Source organism: Urocitellus parryii, chromosome 5 (assembly GCF_045843805.1).
Source record: "Urocitellus parryii isolate mUroPar1 chromosome 5, mUroPar1.hap1, whole genome shotgun sequence".
Classification (NCBI taxonomy): Eukaryota; Metazoa; Chordata; class Mammalia; order Rodentia; family Sciuridae; genus Urocitellus; species Urocitellus parryii.
The window spans coordinates 110495800-110514609 of NC_135535.1; the positions used below are offsets into that span (position 1 = coordinate 110495800).

The 18810-nt window shown below is 53.7% G+C and overlaps 1 protein-coding gene across 1 annotated transcript in view; it reads left to right on the top strand.

Moving 5' to 3' along the window:
• Tspan11 (tetraspanin 11) overlaps positions 1-9707 on the top strand; it is a 68851-nt gene extending 59144 nt beyond the window's left edge. Inside the window, exons 6-8 of the mRNA XM_077799249.1 lie at positions 2460-2618; positions 2921-3007; positions 9417-9707. Of these exons, the coding sequence (XP_077655375.1) occupies positions 2460-2618; positions 2921-3007; positions 9417-9476 (306 nt within the window). The 3' untranslated portion in view covers positions 9477-9707. The remainder of the gene's footprint in view (positions 1-2459; positions 2619-2920; positions 3008-9416) is intronic.
• Positions 9708-18810: the final 9103 nt, after the last annotated feature.

Sequence of the window (18810 nt, forward strand, 5' to 3'; positions counted from 1 at the left end):
GCACATGAAACGTGCTTTCTGAACCCTGTTCCTTTCCTTCATCCTCCTCTGCCTTGACCTCTCCATAGCTTCCCCTGACCTCTTCCCCCAAATCCCTCATGCTGACTTCCCACTTGGGTCCCCTGGAGCAGGAAGCAGGCCAGGCCAGCAGAACTCTATCTGCTTAGGACAAAGGTAAGAAGCTCCTCTCCAGGCCCTTCTATCCATGAGCTGCCTTTTCTCCTTCCTCGGGGACCTGGGGGCCAAGACGCCAGGAGAAAGAGCTGTGACAGGCTCTCAGTGAGGTGGCCACAGAACTGCCACAGAACAGAACAGAGAGCATCTTTCCTTCCCCAAAAGAGATGCAGCTGATCCCACAGTCCCAGCCAGAGGTCGGGAATGGGCAAGTGACCTCAGACCTGTGCTGTCCAAAATGGTGGCCACTAGTCATAGGTCACTTTTATACTTAAATGCAAAACTCAGTTCGTCTCATGCTTGTCACAATTCAAGGGCTCAATGACCACACATGGCTAGTGGCACAGATGTAGGATATTTCCCAATTCTATTGGACAGCCCTGTCCTACTGGTTCCATGATGGAAAATTCCAAGCAGCTCTAAGTGACCACTATGCTCCCAGTCCCTCTGCCATCCAGCCACCCCACCCAGGCCCAGGGCCTTGCTCTGGGACCCATAAGCATCAGGCAAGTAGAGGAAGTCAGTGGGTCCTGAGTGCCCAGGTGCCATGGCTCAGCCCTTCCCCACCTCCTTCCCCTAAGGCTCAGGTTCAGCTCCCAGTCAGGGTCACAGGGAGAAGTCTCTTCTCTCAAACAGGGACCAGGGACACAGGTATACACACAGACACACACACAACACACTTAGCCAGGAACCAGGGTGGGCAGCACAGGCTGCTGGTCACCCTGTCCCGAGCTCAGTGTGCACCTGCTGGGCCTCCCAGGGGAAGAACTGTGCGAGACAGAATCCCTGCCCCAGGCACTTACTCTGGAAGCTCAGCACACAGCAGATGACGTGCTGGGTGCTTGGCTGGGGTTCCCTGGGACTAGAGGGGAAGGGAGAGGGGTTTATAGGGGAGACTGACTGGAGGTAGCCAGGAAGCAGGTCAGGGTTGGCCTAAGTGGACAGGGGGAGCCGCAGGTCAGGGTGGGGACGTGTGAGGAAGGGCCCCTCTGAGAGCAAATGCCACGTTGCTGACCAGGATCTGTGTGGACAAGGACATGTGGATGTGGGCCTCAGACTCACCAAGGATAGGGCTCCCTAGCCCACATGGCAGGCAAGAGAGACCAAGCCCCAAGACAGTAGTGGCTTCAGAGCCACTTCAGCGGCACCACATGTATGCAAATGACAGGTGCCCTTGTACTACAGGTCACTCGAGGAAGATGGTGACTCCAAGTCCCTTGTTAATAGCTAGCTCTCCCCAGACCCTTTCCTAAGTGCTTACCTTGCAACGTGTGCTCAGAACAGCCCTGTTGGGTGGCTTTTGTTGTCCCCATTTTACAAGTGGCGCAGGAATAGCCAGGCATACACACACACATGCAGAGACGCACCATGTACAACTCCTGTGCGACTCCCCCTTGCACTGTCCCTGGCCCCCTTCCTCCTCTGGGCCACACACGGGCTTCTGTTATCTCTCCTACTAAATAACAGTAATGAGAAGCTCCCCCAGGGCAGGATCTCCAGCTGACTTATCTTTGAGCTCAGTCCCCAGCTTCACTCCTGGCACATAGTAGGTGCCTAAGAAACTCTTACTCCCTGAACTATGAAGTACCTGCCTGCCACCCACCCATGCCATACTGCAGAGACCACAGCCGTGTCCCCCAGCCTATAGAGGATTTAGCATCTCAGTGCCTTGACTCATAGGGATAAGAAGTGATCCGTGTCCATTCTTTGAATCACATTCAGCCTGGGCTGGCATTTCCGTCCCCTGGGCACTGAAAACAACCTAGGTCCTGCTCGGCACACAGCAGCCCTGTGCTCAATGCTGAGCTGCCATATTATGCGTGGGCTCTGGGACACTCTGTGCCCCTGGGGTATGGGGACTCTGATAACTTCAAAGCCAGAATGGGGACCCAGGAACCTCTGGCAAGGATGGATGCCTGTCCCCAGGTCCTGCCTCACAGATGACCAGGAAATGTCCCCCTTGTTGTTTTGCCTCAGTGGGTCCTGGCTTTGCCACCCAGTGGCCCACAGCCCCAACCTCCCAGGACCCCAGCCGCTATCTACCCCTACAGTCCCCAACATAGTCTTCTTAAAGGACTGGGTGGCTTCCCAAGGTAACAAACAGGTGTCCTGTGGAGAGGACCCCAGAGGGACCTGTTTCCTGCTCGAAACTGGGGAAGGGGAGGATGGCAGGGAGAGGATGTAGGGGTTGAATCTATGGAATCCCGAGCCCTGCAGCCCCGTGACCCGGGGGCCCATGGGGCCCACCCAAGCCCCCCTCACCTCCGGCCTCACTCTCCCTCTAGTTCAAGTGCTGTGGGAGCAACAGCTCGGCTGACTGGCAGCACAGCTCCTACATCCTGTCTCGAGAGGCCGAGGGCCGCCGGGTGCCCGACAGTTGCTGCAAGACAGTGGTGACACGCTGCGGCCAGCGGGTCCACCCCTCCAACATCTACAAGGTGGAGGTGAGTGGCCCAGCTCCAGTTAGGGCACGGTGGGGGCCAGAAAGGCCATCTCAGGCAGATGGGAATGGTGCTTGGGGCCTCCAAGGGTCTCAGAGCCCTGAGACAAGCAGCTCCTACTGGGAGAACCCCAGAAATCATGGCGTGAACCCTGGGGCCCCTCAAGAAGCCTGGGAGTGATTCCAAGGCTGGATCCCGGCCCTCTAATCTCTGGCTTTCTTCAGCCTCCGCTGAACCTAGTGGACAGCCAGCCCGGCCTCGCCCCTGCTGGGCCGAGGCTCATGTAACCCTTGGCTCCATTGCAGGGAGGCTGCATCACGAAGCTGGAGCAGTTCCTGGCTGACCACCTACTGCTCATGGGGGCGGTGGGCATCGGGGTAGCCTGCCTGCAGGTGAGTTGCGGTGGGAATCAGCACAGGAGCTGTGTGGAAGCACTTGGAGGCCCTCTCCCATTGACCGAAATAAGTGGCCCTTTATGCACCCATAGCCTGCCCTGCCCTGCCCTGCCCTACCTGTCTTCTCTCCCCTTCCCTTTGCAACCAAGGATGAACCACAAGGTCAGTCTCTTCCCCAGGGAACACTGAACTTGAACTTAGAAGGAACAGGGACCTGGGAGGAGTCTGAGTGTGGGCTCAGGTATGTGTGTGCACCCTGCGTGTGTACAGCCTGCTGTGGGTCCTTGAGCGTCTGCATGCACCTGGGTCTGCCTGGTTGGGATGTGTGCCGCACACGTGCTGAGATGTGCTTGTGCATATATGTGTGTGTGTGCATGTGTACCAGCACTCCCATGATGTGTGTGTGTGTGTGCACGTGTTCTCCTCTTGTACACCCAGCTCTCTCCCCGAGGATGGGCATTACCCTTGGTCCTGTCGCTTCCCTCCACACCACCCCCCAGCCACCACCCAGGAAGCTGGCATCATTGACATCAGTTGCTCTAGTCAAGGGCCCAAAGAAGAGGAGCCAGGAGGGGACTCTTAGGGGCTGGGCAGATACAGTGAGCTCAGGTCCCTTAGGTCCCCACCTCACCCTCACCTGGCACTTGTATCCTGATGGAAGGTCCTTCTAGAGGGAGCTTCACATCCTGCAGTCCTGCCGTAGTAGCATCTAGGGAAGGCCAGGGGCTCTGGAGTCAGAACACCTGATCCAGTCCTGGCTCTGCTCCTGTGGGATCTTGAGTTAAGCTTTTAAGCTGTCCTTCAACTTCATCTGCAGAATGCGGGTCATTTCTCCAACCTCGTAAAGTCTAAATAAGAATTACAGGTTGCATGTCACCCACTCAGGGCACATGGCACTTACAAAGGCCTCCATAAGTGGAAGCTGTCTTCTCCAGTTACCTGTGAACTTTAGAATATTTTCAGTGGCTTCCTTTCATCAGAGCCTCACAATAACCTGAGACCCAAGCCAGGTGGGGAGGAGATCAGGAATGAGATCTGGAGAGGCCACGTAAGTAAGGTGTCACACCCTGACCGGACACAGAGATCTCCTGGATTTGGTTCTTTGCTTTCCCAAACCCCTAACCCCCACACAGAGGTCTATGGACACTTAGAGTGCCCATGTCACCTGGCTTCAGGAGACTTCTGGTGTAGGATCCTTCCAGAACAGGTGCTATCCATACACAACAGTGTGCGGACCTCGAAGACCCAGCTGCAGTCTTTCAGGCTGAGAAGAAGGTCCCCAGCATTTGGAGGAAGACCCTTCTTGGTTCTGCCACCTACAAATCATGTGTCCTAGGGCCAGTTATTTCACCTCTGAGCCCCAGTTACTCATTTGTAAACTGGTGTACTTACTCTTTGGTGGGATCATGAGAATTAGCAATATGCATGTAAATCACCAGAATTATTGCCGAGCATATAACAGGTGTTCAGTAAATGAGGCTCATCATTTTCATGATTTCTACATGGACACATTGTTTCAAAAAAAAAAAATCTCCAGTGGTTCCCTGGCAAGAGCGGCCTGCCTCTATGTGCCCATTTACCTGCGTGGCCCAGGGAGCCCCAGGTGGACTTTGGTGCACTCCCCAGCACAGACCTTCTGTCCCATTTGCTGAAACCAGAAGAGTCACCACTGGAACCCAGGGAAGGGGCTACTCTGAGCTCCAGATCCTGGCTCAGCTGAGGTTTTCAGAAACCTGTTACTCCAGCAGTTGGGGGGGCCTGCTCTATATGGATACAGACCAGGCCTGGTGTACTTCTGCACATTTCTTCATGATCCATCTGTCCAGAGAAGCCATAGCCAAAGGTACAGAAACCAGGGATGTCGAGTAGGGACAGCAAATGCCTCAAGCCCCAGGTCAAGGTGGAACTTTACTGGGCAGTGCTTCACAAGCCCACTGAAGTTTCCTCCCACTCACAGCCCCCAACCTGGAAGGCTGAGGGGGAGTTTCACCTGGCCGCGGCTGTGGATCTCAACCCCTTACCCAGTGTTCCCCTCTGCAAGCCACTGAGCCTACCCTGCAGTAACCAAGGCTCAGGTTAGAGCTCCCTCTGCTGGCCAGAGCTGGGCACTAAGCTGCCCCAGTCCTCTAAGTGGGCTGAAGCCTCTTCCCCAGACCCATATCCTCCTCAGAGCCAGAGCAGACACCAGGGATCTTCCTCACACACTCATCATGGCACTTTAGAGACCCCCACATTTCAGGATGTCAAGCATAAGATGGTTTCACAATGTTTCCTGGTCCCCAGAACTGGAGGAAATCATGTTTGGGAGTCAGAGGGCCTGGATTCTACACATAGCTCCCCCTCTTGCTGTGTGACCTTGCTGTGTGACCTTGCTGTGTGACTGAACACCTGTTATATGCTCGGCAAAAATTCTGGTGATTTACATGTGTGACATTCCATTCCTTCTCTGAGCCATATAGAGTGGAGGGATTGAACATTTTTTTAGCCTTTATTAAGCCGCAGCATCCACTTTTTCTTTTTTCTTTTTTTTTAAAAAGCATTTATTTCCTAGGACACAATACAATGCCTTTATTTGTATGTGGTCTGAGGATAGAACCCGGGTCTTGCCCGTGCTAGGCGAGCGCTCTACCACTGAGCCATAATCCCAGCCCCAGCATCCACTTTTTAATGGAGTTTCCACATAGGACCCCACTCTCCATTAAACACAGACGGCAGAGCAGCTGTTAGGATTGACACAGGAGACAGGACTTTCGTGACAGCCACCCTCACTTCTCTCATAACCCTGAGCTACTCTTGGGATTTCTGGTGCAGTTTAAAAACCACTGGCCCAATCCGTCTCTCAGGAACCTTCTGACTCTAATGTGTGATTTTTGGGGGTAAGATTCCCTTCTCAGTAACCAGTTACCTTGGGATGGATGTCCTGCAACAGGCAGGAATGTTAAAGCAGATAACTTGTGAACACTCTGAAACCAAGCAGAAAGTTCACGGAGTGTGGCCAGCCCTGACTTCAGCCAGGTATCGGGCCACGTGTGAATGTCGCCTTGCAGACCAGACACGGGGCACTTATGGGTTTAGGAGAAATTGTGACCACTGGATGAGCACACTGGGAGAGGGAAATGAGATCAGTGTCAGCCTGGCCTTCAGCCTCAGACCACCTCTTCCTAGTTTTCCTATGATCTCAGGGATGGCCCAGGGTTGCCGATCAACTCTGATAATGGGCCACATCTGCAGAGAGAGCCGGTCTGTCCGAGATAAAGCCAGCAGGGAAGAAAGAGCTCGGTGGGTGGAGGAGACGGACTGAAAGGGAGTTCGAGTCCTCACATTTAAGTCTTGCCTTGCTTTGCATCCAGCCTACGACACAGAGCGGGGGGATATTCTGCCTGGGTTGTCTGATGCCGATGCAGCCTGGAGGGCCACTGGTAGAAATCAGCAAGAGAGCCAGGATGCTAAGGTGCCAACTCAAGCCACACCAAGGCCCTATGCTCTGGTTCCAGCCCCACCTTCCCAGTGGGATGAGACCTCTACAGAGACTCCAGGGTGGTGGTCCCCAACTTGCCTGCACATCAGATCCCCTGGCAAGCTTTCAAACCCCCCAAGGCCCAGACCACACCCCAGCACAAGTAAATAAAATGGTCTGAGACTGGCCCCCAGGCCTCGGTGTGTCCGCTAAGCTCCTGAGTGGTTCCTTAGTACAGTCAGGTCCAGAGTGAGGACAGGTGGGCTGGAAGCCAGGTGTGGGCAGCGTCAGGAGATGGCAGAAGAGGGCACTCCTCCTGGTGTCTCTAAACCACAGCAGTCATGTGGGGGAGGGAGGAGACTGTTCCCAGGTGGCTCCAGGAGACGGGCAGGAGCTGTAGGTGGAACTTACAAGGAGACAGACTGGAGACCTTTTTAACAACTGCAATTAGCCCACAGTGGTCCTTGCAGAGCCCTGAGTTCTCTGGGGCTGCCGGCTGGGACAGAGGTTGGGGCCAGTGCGGATGCTAAATGGAAGAATGTGTTTTATCAAAGACAAGGCCTACTGGGAGGGCACCTGATCCTTCCAGCAGGACCCACGGGCTCCTCTGTCCACCCTGACCATGAAACTTGCCATACTGCAGGCCATGTCAGACCAGGTAGTGACCATGAGGCTCTTGAGGTGCCCCCACATCATAGACTCCCAGACCAAAGAAGGCCCTGCTGACTGCCGTCAGTTCTGATGGCACATTTCTAAATACCCTGCTCCTGTTGGCCTGGGAGGAGTCCCATCTATGGGTATGTTTTAGTGTCGCATTGATTCAAATGTACATTTGGGGTAGAGAACCCCTAGGCCCATCTTATTCACAGAAAGTAACAGAAATGGGGAAAGAACCAGGTGAGGGAACAGCATGGGCCTGGCTGGATGGCGGAGGTGGGGGATATGCTCAGGGCCCAGGTTAGGGATGCTGTCTGGCTTAGGGGTGAGGAGGGTCCTAGTTTTTTGTTGGGGTTTTTTGTTTGATTTTTGTCATCCTGGTTTTTAAAGCACCTTACTCTGGACCAGTGAACAGACTGGGAGCTTTTTTACTGATGGAGTGAGATGTAAGGCTCAGAGAGAGATGGAAATGTCCCCCTAGGTCACACAGCCCATCAGTGCTTACCCCACATAGAATGCAGCCCTCTAGCACCCCAACTTTCCTCGTGATTGGACGCAGGCATGTTCCAGAGCCCCGAAAACTCACAGGACAGCCAACGTTGGGATCTATAGGTCGTGAGAAGGAAAACCAAAAGGTCCTTTGGAAATGACCTCCCAGAATCTTCCTGGCCCTTCCTCCCAGCTCTCTAATGAGGTGCTGGCTTGGAAATGTCAAGAAGGCTGAGAGCATGATGGCCTGCTTGTTAAAAATATCCTATACGTGGCCAAGTGCTCTGCCCAGGCGCTCCCAGAAGAAAGCACTGTGCCCACGCAGGCCTGGCCCAGCCTCCCCTCTGCCGTGTCCAGCTCCTGCAGTCAGCTTGTCCTGTGTCTGGGAGACGCTGATGCTTGTTCAGTACCCCTTTCGTTATTATCCTTTACCTCTTTGCATGATTCAGGGTGTGAAGTGTGTGTGCGTGTGTGTGTGTGTGTGTGTGTTCGTGTACACACACCTTCATGAGAGCATTGTTAACCCCTCTGCATGATTCGGGGTGGGTGCGTGTGCATGTATGTGTGTGCATGTCACATGTGTGTTCATGTGGACACACATCAATTAGTGTGTGGCCCACACACCTCTGCCTTACTGTGCCTGTCCTGGGAAACCCACATCTCCTGCACAGATGTGTGTACCAGGGAACTCAGCTCGTTCATGCACCTGGCCATGCACATCTTCATCAGCCAATCCTTCTCCCTCTGGCTGGAGCCCTGTGGCCACCCAGGTCTGCATTGCCAAGATTAGAGGGATGGGGGTGGGGAGTTGGGGGAATTCAGAGCATTGTTCCTGTATATAAGGAAATCTACCATCACCTCTGTGCTATGGGACGATCATGGGGCTGTTCAGGCACAATGCCCCTCTCCTGTGGACAGAGAGTCAAGATCCAACATGTCATTTTCATTATCAAAATTATGACGACCGTCACAGGGCTTCTTGGTCTGACACATCCCCATCTCCTTCTCCTTAATGCATCCTTGGTTGAGAGGAGGAGGAAGAGGGAGGAGGAGACCCCATGAAGAGCAAAAAGGAAGAGTAAAGGTCCTCTACATTTTGGAAACGGGGAGCCTGAGACCTGGGGTGGGAGGTGACTTTCCTAAGACTCCGTGTGCCCCAGGCGGGGTGTGGTAGCCCCTTCCTCTTTGGTGAGTGCCTGCCCACAGAGGGGCTGTCAGGAAGGACTCCTAGGCCCTGGGTCTGCATCCCGAGATGATTGACAGGACACACCAGTGCTCCTCCCAAAGTCTCAGCTTCCTGGTGGCTTCTGAATATCAGCCAAAGCCTGGATGATGCTCTGGAGTCCAAGAGCAGCAGACTTGAGGTGGACTAGAGAGAAAGACACTTCAGCTCTAAGGAGGGAATGGAAATATCACCACTGAGTAGCTAATTAAATCAGGCCTCCAGAGCAGACCTGGGATCTCGTGCCAGCAACATCTCCTGGGAGCACTTACTAGAGAGATGCAGGTCCTCAGGCCCTCGCTCAGGCTGCTGGGGTTGTAATATGCCCCCAGGTGATTCATGCCCATCAGAGTGTCAAAAACATGCTCTTAGACAGTAGTTCTCAGAGTGCGGTTCTCCCCTACACACCAGCATCACCTGGGAGCAGGTGAGCAACGCAGGCCCACCCCAAGCCTGCAGAGGGAGAAGGGCCCTGGGATCCCGTCATGCCCTCTAGCCGAGCAGCCTGCTCAGGGCACCGCAGCCAGTGAGCTCATGGGGTTCTGATTTCCCTTTGCTCTCTGCTCTCTCCCTCCTGGCAGATCTGCGGGATGATTCTCACCTGCTGCTTGCACCGGAGGCTCCAGCGGCACTTTTATTAATGGTCAACCCTGTCCCCTTCTGGCTGTCCCTCACAAGTACAAGGGCCTACATCTCCACATCCATCAGCAGGCCTGACTAGAGCCATGGACTACCTTTACCCTGGGCCCAGGCCTGGGAGCCCACCAAGTGCCTGGATGGTGACTCCTGCTCTCCCCACCTAGGCAGGGACCCTCAGCCCCCACCCCTGCACTTCTGAGCATTCACTGCCAGAATCCTGGGCAGGAATGATCCTGCCAGGACATAGCCAGAGCCCCTTGCCAGGCATGGAGTGTCCAGGACAGTAGGAAGGTGAGAGCTCTTCACTTGGTCCCCTTATAGCTGGAACCTGGAAGGAAGGCTGGAATCTGGGTCCCTCTGGGACCCCTGCATTGCGTTGGGTGCTGAGCAGCCTGCATCTGGCTCATGCCAGGGACCTCCTGGTGGGGCAGTTAGGAATGGCTGCCTCCTAGTAAAACTAGCCAGTCCCTGGCCTGACTGTTCCCCACACTGTCTCCTATCTGCATTGCTGCCTGCAGGGCTGGGAAGGGAGGCCTGAGGTGGGCCACCTGGTAGTGCTGCCAGGAAAGGAGTAAGAGCCCTGAACCCTGCCACGCCTCCTTCGTGGAAGAGATTCCCCCTGGAGACCATGGCCCCAAGCTCCAGCCTCCAGTAATATGCACATAACTCCTGTTCCAAGGCTTATTGTCAGAAAAGCCAGGTTTTCAACCATCTAGCTGCTAACATCCGAGGATTTAAAAGCCCTCCCCAAGTGGACCAAATCAGGCCTAAAAAGTCAGAGCCACAGAAAAAGGGAAGTTCTGAGGAGGGGTACCCTGCCTGGACCCCACTTTTCCTGAGTCCCTCTCTCCCTGACCACATGGTCATCACCCTGTTCTTTCCAAGAGCCTCACTCTGCTTCCTTTTCTACTGCCCCAGAGCAGACACAGTCCCTTCCTTGGGTTCTCTTGTGCATCAATGATTGAGTCAGGGAATTTTCAGGAAGAATTTTGCCAAATGCTAAGGGAGACCAGAAAGAAGATTCTAGAAAACATAGGGTAGAGTATGTATCAACTCCTAGACCCCCATCGGGAACCACCCGGGGCCCCATATGACTGTTACTTGGGCAGCTCATAACATAAGAATCCCACTCCTGGTTTCCATCCTTCCAAGGTCCTACACTTCTGCCCACCTAGGGGACCCTCCTACTTCCCCAGCAAGAAGGGGTGGCACTTTGTTACACTGAGGCGGAGACCACCTTCCCTCCCACCCTATCCAGCCCTCATTCTGATGAGCACAGCTCTTGCTGACCCAGGCTCATCCTGGAGGAGGGACATTCTCTTCTATACTTAGGGGTGCCCTAGGGGCCACTCACTGCTGTCATCAATGTAGTCCTGAATGGTTCAGACACTGCATCCTCAGAACAGGAAGGAGCCATGTGGACAGAGTTTAGACCAGGCTCTGGGGGCACATTGCTTTCTCCACTCCAGATTCCCCAGGGGCTCCTCACAGCCTGGGCTGGTTTATCTCATCTGCCTAGAGGGCTCTGGGGTTGCTGATGCAAATTCAATAAAAAGAAGACAAGCTCTCCCAGCAAGCCCAGACTGCACCACAGCCAAGAGAAGCGGTGGTTATCTTAGCTGCCCTCCAACTTCCTGAGACTCATGCAGATAATCAAAACTTGTGGTGACTCCCAGGCTTGCAGAGGGAGGGTGGAGAAAAAGAGTGCTGGACTGGGACCAGTCCTTCCCGCAGAGGGACCACAGGGGAGACGGTCGTGGGCAGGGATATTCTGTGGCCTTCTCCATCTGCCCCTGTGGGCTCCCTTAATTCTCAGGGAGATGGGGACAAAGGTGACAAGTGGGCACCATTTGCACAGTCTTGTCACTGACACAGGTCAGGAGAGCCTGACTCATCGGCCCCTAGCCCCAAAGTAAGGCCAACCTTACTGGGGACAGGATCAGCTGTGATTCCCTCCCTGGGCACCATCCTGTGCAGATGGGGGCACGACTGGTTGGAGCTGCAGAGTGGAGGACAGCCCAGAGCTTTTGGGAAACATGACCTCCTTATTCATGCCCACAGGGTCGACATGAGACAGGGTCAGAGGAAACAGAGCCCCAGAATACAGCACCTTCTGCCTAAGGGCACATGACGGCTGCCATCCAGAGCTGTCAGGTTATGATCCTTGGTCAGATGTGCCCCTCCCTCTGACAGGGATGCAGATCCATGCCTGAGATGCCTCCTCCTGTTCTTGCTTGGAGGCTGTCATAGTCTCAAGTTCCTTGGAAAGAGAGAAAAATATGCCTGCAGAAAATCAGATCCTCAGTCCTAGGGGACAGGGACACAAAGTGTCCTGGGGTCCCTGAAGCTTGGGTTGGCATATTCTTGCCTTGAGCAGACTAAGCACCCTGCCCTAAGCTCCCAAGGGCAACACAAAGAGCAGAGCAGATCCCCAAGTCCCTGGATGACCAGGGAGGGGAAGGAATGAAACCTGGCCGTGGTGAGAGTTGAGATGTTTACCCCAGTGAGCGTCTTTCTCCTTCCCTCCCCTTCACTGTAGCCCTGACTCCAGGAGTCCCTCTGGCATGGCCACTTGAGGAATGTTCACTGAGGGTCTCCGGTGCACTTAGAATGGGTTAGTTGCCATTAAATACATGACCTTGCAGTGACCCCAGTGAGAGGTACTGATTTCCCCATTTTGCAAATGAGACCATTAAGGCTCAGCCACGTCAGGGGCCCTGCCTGTCTGTGGTGATGGCTGTCGTCATGGACCTCCGCCAAGTGGACCCAAGGAAGCCCAGGCCCCTCTGCTCAGCATCCCATAGTCCTCGGGCTCTGAAGCAAGCTGTCAGCCTGGCACTCAGGTACAAAGTGTCCTTCAGGGACCTCGCAAGATAGCGGCAGCCCCGACACCCCTCTCAGGTCGGACAGAGCCATTCCTCGCAGCCCTGCACATTTGCAAGTTGGTGCGGAAGTCTGGCGTGCTTCAAGGTGACAGCCAGGCCCCCTGGCAGAGAGGCTCAGGCACACTTCCATGATAAGGTTGACACCACAGTGAGAACTCTCAAACAGGGTGGGGTGGGAATCTCATGCCCATGTGGACATCAGCATCAGGACAGAGATGTCTCTCCCCACCCCATTCTGGGGCCTCAGATCATGTGCACCCCCAGAGCCACCCTGGGCGGGGACGGGCTCTAGGGGATGATGCTGTCCCCTCCTCTTCCATTGAGGCCCTTTTCTGCCTTCTTGCCCTCTCCCATATTGAGCACCCATTGTTGCTGGGCTCTAAGATGGACACAGTGTCTCTTTTGTCTGCAGAGCCTCACTCTGGGCACGACCATAGGGATTCAGATCCTGAAGGGTTCTGTGACCCTGGGGGAGCAGGATATGATAGGTCACTATGATTGGCCCCAGGACCCCCATGCCTGAAAATCCACTTTGGCCTTGATATCGGCAGCTCTGGGCCCCTCTTCAGGGTTTGGAGGTAAGGGGAGTGAATTGGAACAGTTGCCTTCATCACCATGCCACCCACTACCAACTTTGGAAATACTCCCTAGGTACAGGGCCATGGTCAGCCTGGGGAAGGAAGGGGAGAAGAGGTGGGCCATCTGACCAACTGAGGAGGAAAGCAGTCTTTTGAGTGGCCGCTGGGTGGCGCTCATGTCTGCTGAGGATGGTACTGATCAAGCATCAAACCCAGCAATTCTCAAACTTGCTCTGGCGACATGATCACCTGGGGACTTTTCAAAACAGACTGCAGCCTCCCCAGAGTTTCTCATCAGAAGGTCTGGGGTCAACGATTTGCATTTCCAGCAAGTCCCTAGGAGGTGCTGATGCTGCTGGTCCTAAAACCACTGCTTTGGGCCATATCATAAAGGAAGACCTACTACCTTCTTTCAGATGTCACACCCCCAGGGTTCAAAAGCCCAGCAGGCTGTCTGGCTTGAGTTCCACCTGCTGCAGCCTGCGACTGTTCCCACTTGATCCGTTGGAAGAGGGTGGGATGAAGCGGCCACTGGTGTCTGTTCACAGCCAACCAGGAAAGCCCCTCTCAGCTCTGCATTCTTGCAGCCCTACCCTGATGGATCTGTGACCTTGGCCATGTTGCAGCAGTGGCCCAGGTACCTGGATCCTCTTCCTGGAGGGGGACTAGTTACATTTACCAGCCTGTTCTCCCACCACCTTCTATGTGCCTTGGGACAGCTCTGCTATATGCTCGTCAACCCCAGCCAGAGCACAGTACCCAGCTCCGTAGTATTCTAGGCCTCCCATGATCCCTGTCTCCTTCCCACCTAGGCAACACCAGTCCCACACCCTGCCCTCTGCCCCGAGCAAGTGCCACTAGTAATTCTAAGCAGCCCAGTGTTTGGAGGCCACTTGGGCTCCTGGAACCAGGTGGCCCATGAATGTGGGTTACCAGAATATTCTAGAAACAGAGAAGTTGCCTTAACTTACTGCTTATAGGGAAGCGATAAGTATGCCTCTTTCCTTAGCTGATTTCGCTGGAAACCCAGCTTCATGTACCACAGGGCTTGACAATAAAGGAATTGTATTAAGGACTATGTTCTGCTGATCTGTCTTTTGCTCCTGTAAGGGAATCCCAGGCTATTGGCTCACCAAATGCACTGTGATCCTATAGAAGCCTCCACGCTGGTCATGGCTCCCCTATTAGCAACCCACTGACCCCATTGGTTAGGGTCCTGCTCACCCTGCATCCATCAGCTCTCATCATTTGTTCGTCTGGAAGGACCTCTCCTGCTCACAGGTATCATTAGCTCCTGCTCTGGCTGCAAGTGAGAGCCAGGCTCAAACAAGTGTGTTTGGATTGGGTTCTGCTTAAAGTCTTCCACCTTCCGTCTATTGGTGTTTTCACACCATTCCTACAAGACTTGCCTGCCTGTGTTAAGAAGCCTGCATTTGGCTTCTCCCTGCTCAGACCACACACACTCACCCTCTCTGGCTGTAGCAGGTGCGGAGTGTGGCGGGAGGTCTGGACACAGGGCTCCCTCTGGCTGACTTGCATCCTGGATCCCAAGCCACCTCAATCCAGCGAATCTAATAGACTTTCTCCCCCTGGCACCATCTGATCCATTTCCATCCCCAAATCTAGATTTGGAAACTTCCCCTGCCAGCTTACCTGGCAAAAAGCTGAAAGGAAGTGCATACTTTGTCTTTAATGACATAAAATACTCATTTTCTTTAATTCACTCCTCTTTCTAGAAAATTTGGTTGGTGGGGAACCCAAAGAGTATTTTGGTAATCTGGGCTCAAGGGAATCCCAAGACAGAAGAACTGGGGGGGTGAGGCCCAGGAGGCAGCCAGGAGCCAAACTACTTGCCTGTTTGAACTTGAGGTGGGCCTGGCCACTTGCTATGTAAGCAGATTGAGCCACCTGAGGAAGTCCCCAAGCAAGGACCCACCTTGCAGGGTAGTCTGCTTCCCTGTGTCTCTGGGGCCACTTTGGGCAATGTTCAGTTGTTCCCCGAACAACCACAACAGAGTCCTCTATGGTATGGATGTAAACAGGGAATGGCCAAGCCTAGGACATATTCATGGTCCCATTGGCCTGGGACATCTGCTCACCTCTGCTATCACTGTGTGTGTGTGTGTGTGTGTGTGTGTGTGCACATGATACTTGCACATACACGCACAAGCACACAAACATACCCGAGGAGGGACAAGCGCCACTCCTCCCCCTTCTCTGCTGCAAACAGGCATTGCTGCTGGTGGTTTGCAACCACTGTCTAAACATCCCTAGCAGCCCACGAGGGCCTTGTCAAGGCAGGCAGGCAGCAGGAGGTGGTTGCTGAAGCAACACCAGGCTCCCCTTGGTGGCTGCTGCTGGCCTGTCAGCTGCCACCACTTCCCTGAAGGTGTCAATGCCTCATGGCAGCCCCACGGGCTGGGCTGTCTTTGCTGGGGACCTTGGATTCCACTACTTCCCCACAACTGAAAATAGAGAGGCTGATGGGGTTGCTAGGGTTTGGGTAAGCGTCCCCAGAAGACCCATATGTTAAAATCATGATTGCCAGCTTGTGGCACTACTGGGAGGTGGTGGAACCTGCAGGAGGTGGGGCCTAGTGGGAGGAAGTTAGGTCATTAGGGGTGTGCCCTTGAAGGGGATATTGTGACCCAGGCCTCTTCCTGTCTCTTCTTTGCTCCCCATTGCCAGAAGGTGAGCAGCTTCCTCCACATACACTCCAGCCATGATATACTACCTCACAACAAGCCCAAGCCATGGGGCCAACAGTCTGAAACCAAGAGCCAAAATAAACCTTCCTCCATAGAAGTTTTATAGTTATGGAAAGCTGACTAGCCCAGGGGTGAGGAACAACTTCCATTAGACTTTTGAAATATTGAGAGTAGCTCATGAACCTCTAATTCTGCTTTAAAGAACCCCAAGCTGGGGATTAGAGATCAAATTCAGCGTGTGCTCCCTGAGTGGGACCCTTTCAGGGTCTCTTGCCAGGAAAAAAAAAGAATATATTAAGAACATACTTGGGGGGCTGGGAATTCAAACGGGGGGGGCATGGGGGTCGGGAAGGAAAGGACAAGGGCTTCCCATGTCATTAAGTGATAGAACACAGGCCACTGCTCATGTTGACTGCCTGTTGGAGGGCCCCTGCTCTGGACCTTGGGCCAGGCTAAATCCCACAACTTTGTAACCAGAGGAAAACTCTCTGGGCCACAGGAACCAGCCACAGACTACTGTGCAGTTTTCCTCCCCAGGTTTCTCTCTCTGCTGTGCCCAGGGCTACCAAGGGAAACTGGTCAGTACCCCAGGTTCATCCCAGGGAGCTCTCAGGTCTCTAGAAGTTCCAGGTGGGCAGCTTCGAGCAGGAGACACCTGTGGACCATTATTATTCTTTTGGTTAGCTTAAGCAAACAATCGTCCTTCTCATAGCTGTCTTTAAACACAGCAAAACCCAGATGGCTAAATCAATAGTCTCCCAATCTTCGCTGAATGCTTTAAGAAGAGACCATCACAATGCCAATAATTTTGTGTCCAAAATGACATTTATTTGATTTGTCTTCCCTGTTGCTGCTGTGGGTTATTGAATGCTGCTGCTGAGCCAGCCCAGGGCTGAGCTGAGGCATGGGGAAGCTTGTCCACTCTGCAGTTTAATCCTCTCTCAAAACACCAAACTGCCCTTCCTAGCTTGCTCTCCCTTGTCCCTGGCTTTGGGCCTGGGCGATGATCTTCCTTGGGTCGCACCTTTGGTTTGGGGATCCTGATTCCACCAACTTCTTGCTGAGCACCTATACTGATCCAGGAACTGTCTGGACGCCTACACACATTCTTTTATCTTAGCCTCCCAGCAAATCTGTAAAATAGCATTATCCTCATTTTGCAGATGACAAAACCAAGACAAGTTCAGTGGCTGCTCCAAGGTTCATGTGGACACCAAATGCATGGTGGAAATAAATCTAGCTCTTCCAGTTCCCAGACCGGTGCTCCTGCCGTCCACACCATGGTACATCTCGAACATGAAGTTCGGGCATCCAGACAGCCAAGAAGATCATTTTGGTCAGGAGGAACCTAGACGAGAGTTTATGAAAGCATTTTGGAAGCTGTGAAGCTCAATACAAACAAAAGAAGCGTTTCAGTTATGCCATGCTGGTCTCTGCCACTCTCCTGCGCGTGAGCACCAATACCAGACAGTACAGTCATCTATCTATTTGGTGCAGAGAATTAGTCATCTACCTCTCCAGGGTGAGAGTGTCATGCTGGGTGAATGGCAAGGACACTCCTTCTCCCCCCAGTAAACCTCATTACCTATCAGGGCTAGCTGATTTCCCAGAGTGTCATTCAAATCCATCTCCCAGTGGTTCCATCATTTCTCACCCAAAACATTGCAGCACCCCGTCCCCTCTGCCCACTCTCCACACTGCAGTCAGTCATCTTCCTAAAGGCCAGGGCCAAGCCTATCACACCCTGGCTCACAGCTTCTCAGGCAGCTCCCATTGCTCTCAGCTGGAAGTTCAAGCTCTCTGACCTGGTCTGCAAGGATGAATTCTGGTGAGGGCTGCCCACTGCAGACACGCCCCCTCACCCTGTGCTCAGCCACCACACAGACACTCCTCCTTCCCCTCCTTCCCAGGTTAACTCTTCCATCTTCAGTTCTTAGCTTAGAGGGTACTTTCTCCAGAGGGCATCCCCCCATGCAAGTTGGGGTTGGCTCCTGTCCCCACTGGATTGCTGGCTGTGGTCCAAGGTTGGGCACACATCTTCCACCACTGTATTGTCCGTGCTTGGTGGGTGCTGAGCTATTTGGCAGTCACTCATGATTCATCCTTTCTCACTTGTCTTTGCTGAGCACAGATGCAGGGAGGTTCTCCCACATCTCAAGGGAATGAAGAGGGCAAAACAGGGTTCCCCAGAGTCATCTTAAACCCATCTCCATGGACAGGAGAACCCAGAACCCATCCCAGAAGACTCGAGCATCACCATTAGAAGACCCAAGGAAAACAGAGGCCCGTCTGCTGCCCCACCAGGGCTCCTGCCTTCCATGGCTCTACCAGGGTGTGGTGCTAGAAGAGGATTCAGTGTGTTCCACGGCCCTGTGAGCTACCAGCAGACAGCACACTGTCCCTGCTGGGATGCCCCAGCAGATATGCCCACAGCCTGGAGAGAAAAGCAAGAGCAAGAATTGACTGAGACAAAGTGGCTTCCCTCAGGTCAATTGGTCAGCAGATAATAGCTTTCCTGCCCCCAGCCATAACCAGCTCCTGCTTTTTGGGCCCCCAAATCCTTCTCAAGTCAATCTCCTGGGGAGGCTCTCGGAGACCCCATTCCAGCTGGACTCTTTGAGAGAGGGTCACTCCAGATTCAGGGAACAGTAACTAGAGGCTTTGAAACATAACAGCTGCAGATAAGAGTTCCAAAGACTGGTGTTTGGGGACAATTCTGAAGATGTGACTATTCCCTTGAGAGAGGAGATAAAGGAGTTTGGAGCTGCCCCTCCTCCTATTGCCTTCAGACCTGAGTGCACATTCATGCCTCCTCCTGCCCCCATTCCAGGGACAAGTGACACAGCAATGACCCTGGGCAAGAGCTCAGAGCTGCCTCATCTGTAACTCATCCCTATGGTGTTGACTATGACAACTAAGGAAAGCTGTAAAACAGAACCCCAACCACAGCAGTGGGGGCAGCCCTCCCTGTGGCCATCCTCAGACTGTGATTTCGGGGCTGTCTTGGAGAATGTCTCAGAGCTGCCCTGGAAGGGTTCTTAAGCTCTCTGCACTCTCTAGAAGAGACATCAGGCTCAAAGGAACCCTGAGAGTATCAGAGATGTGCTCCTCGCCCCTCACATGGGGTTGACCACTTCTGGGGAGACAGCCGCTGAGATGAGGCCC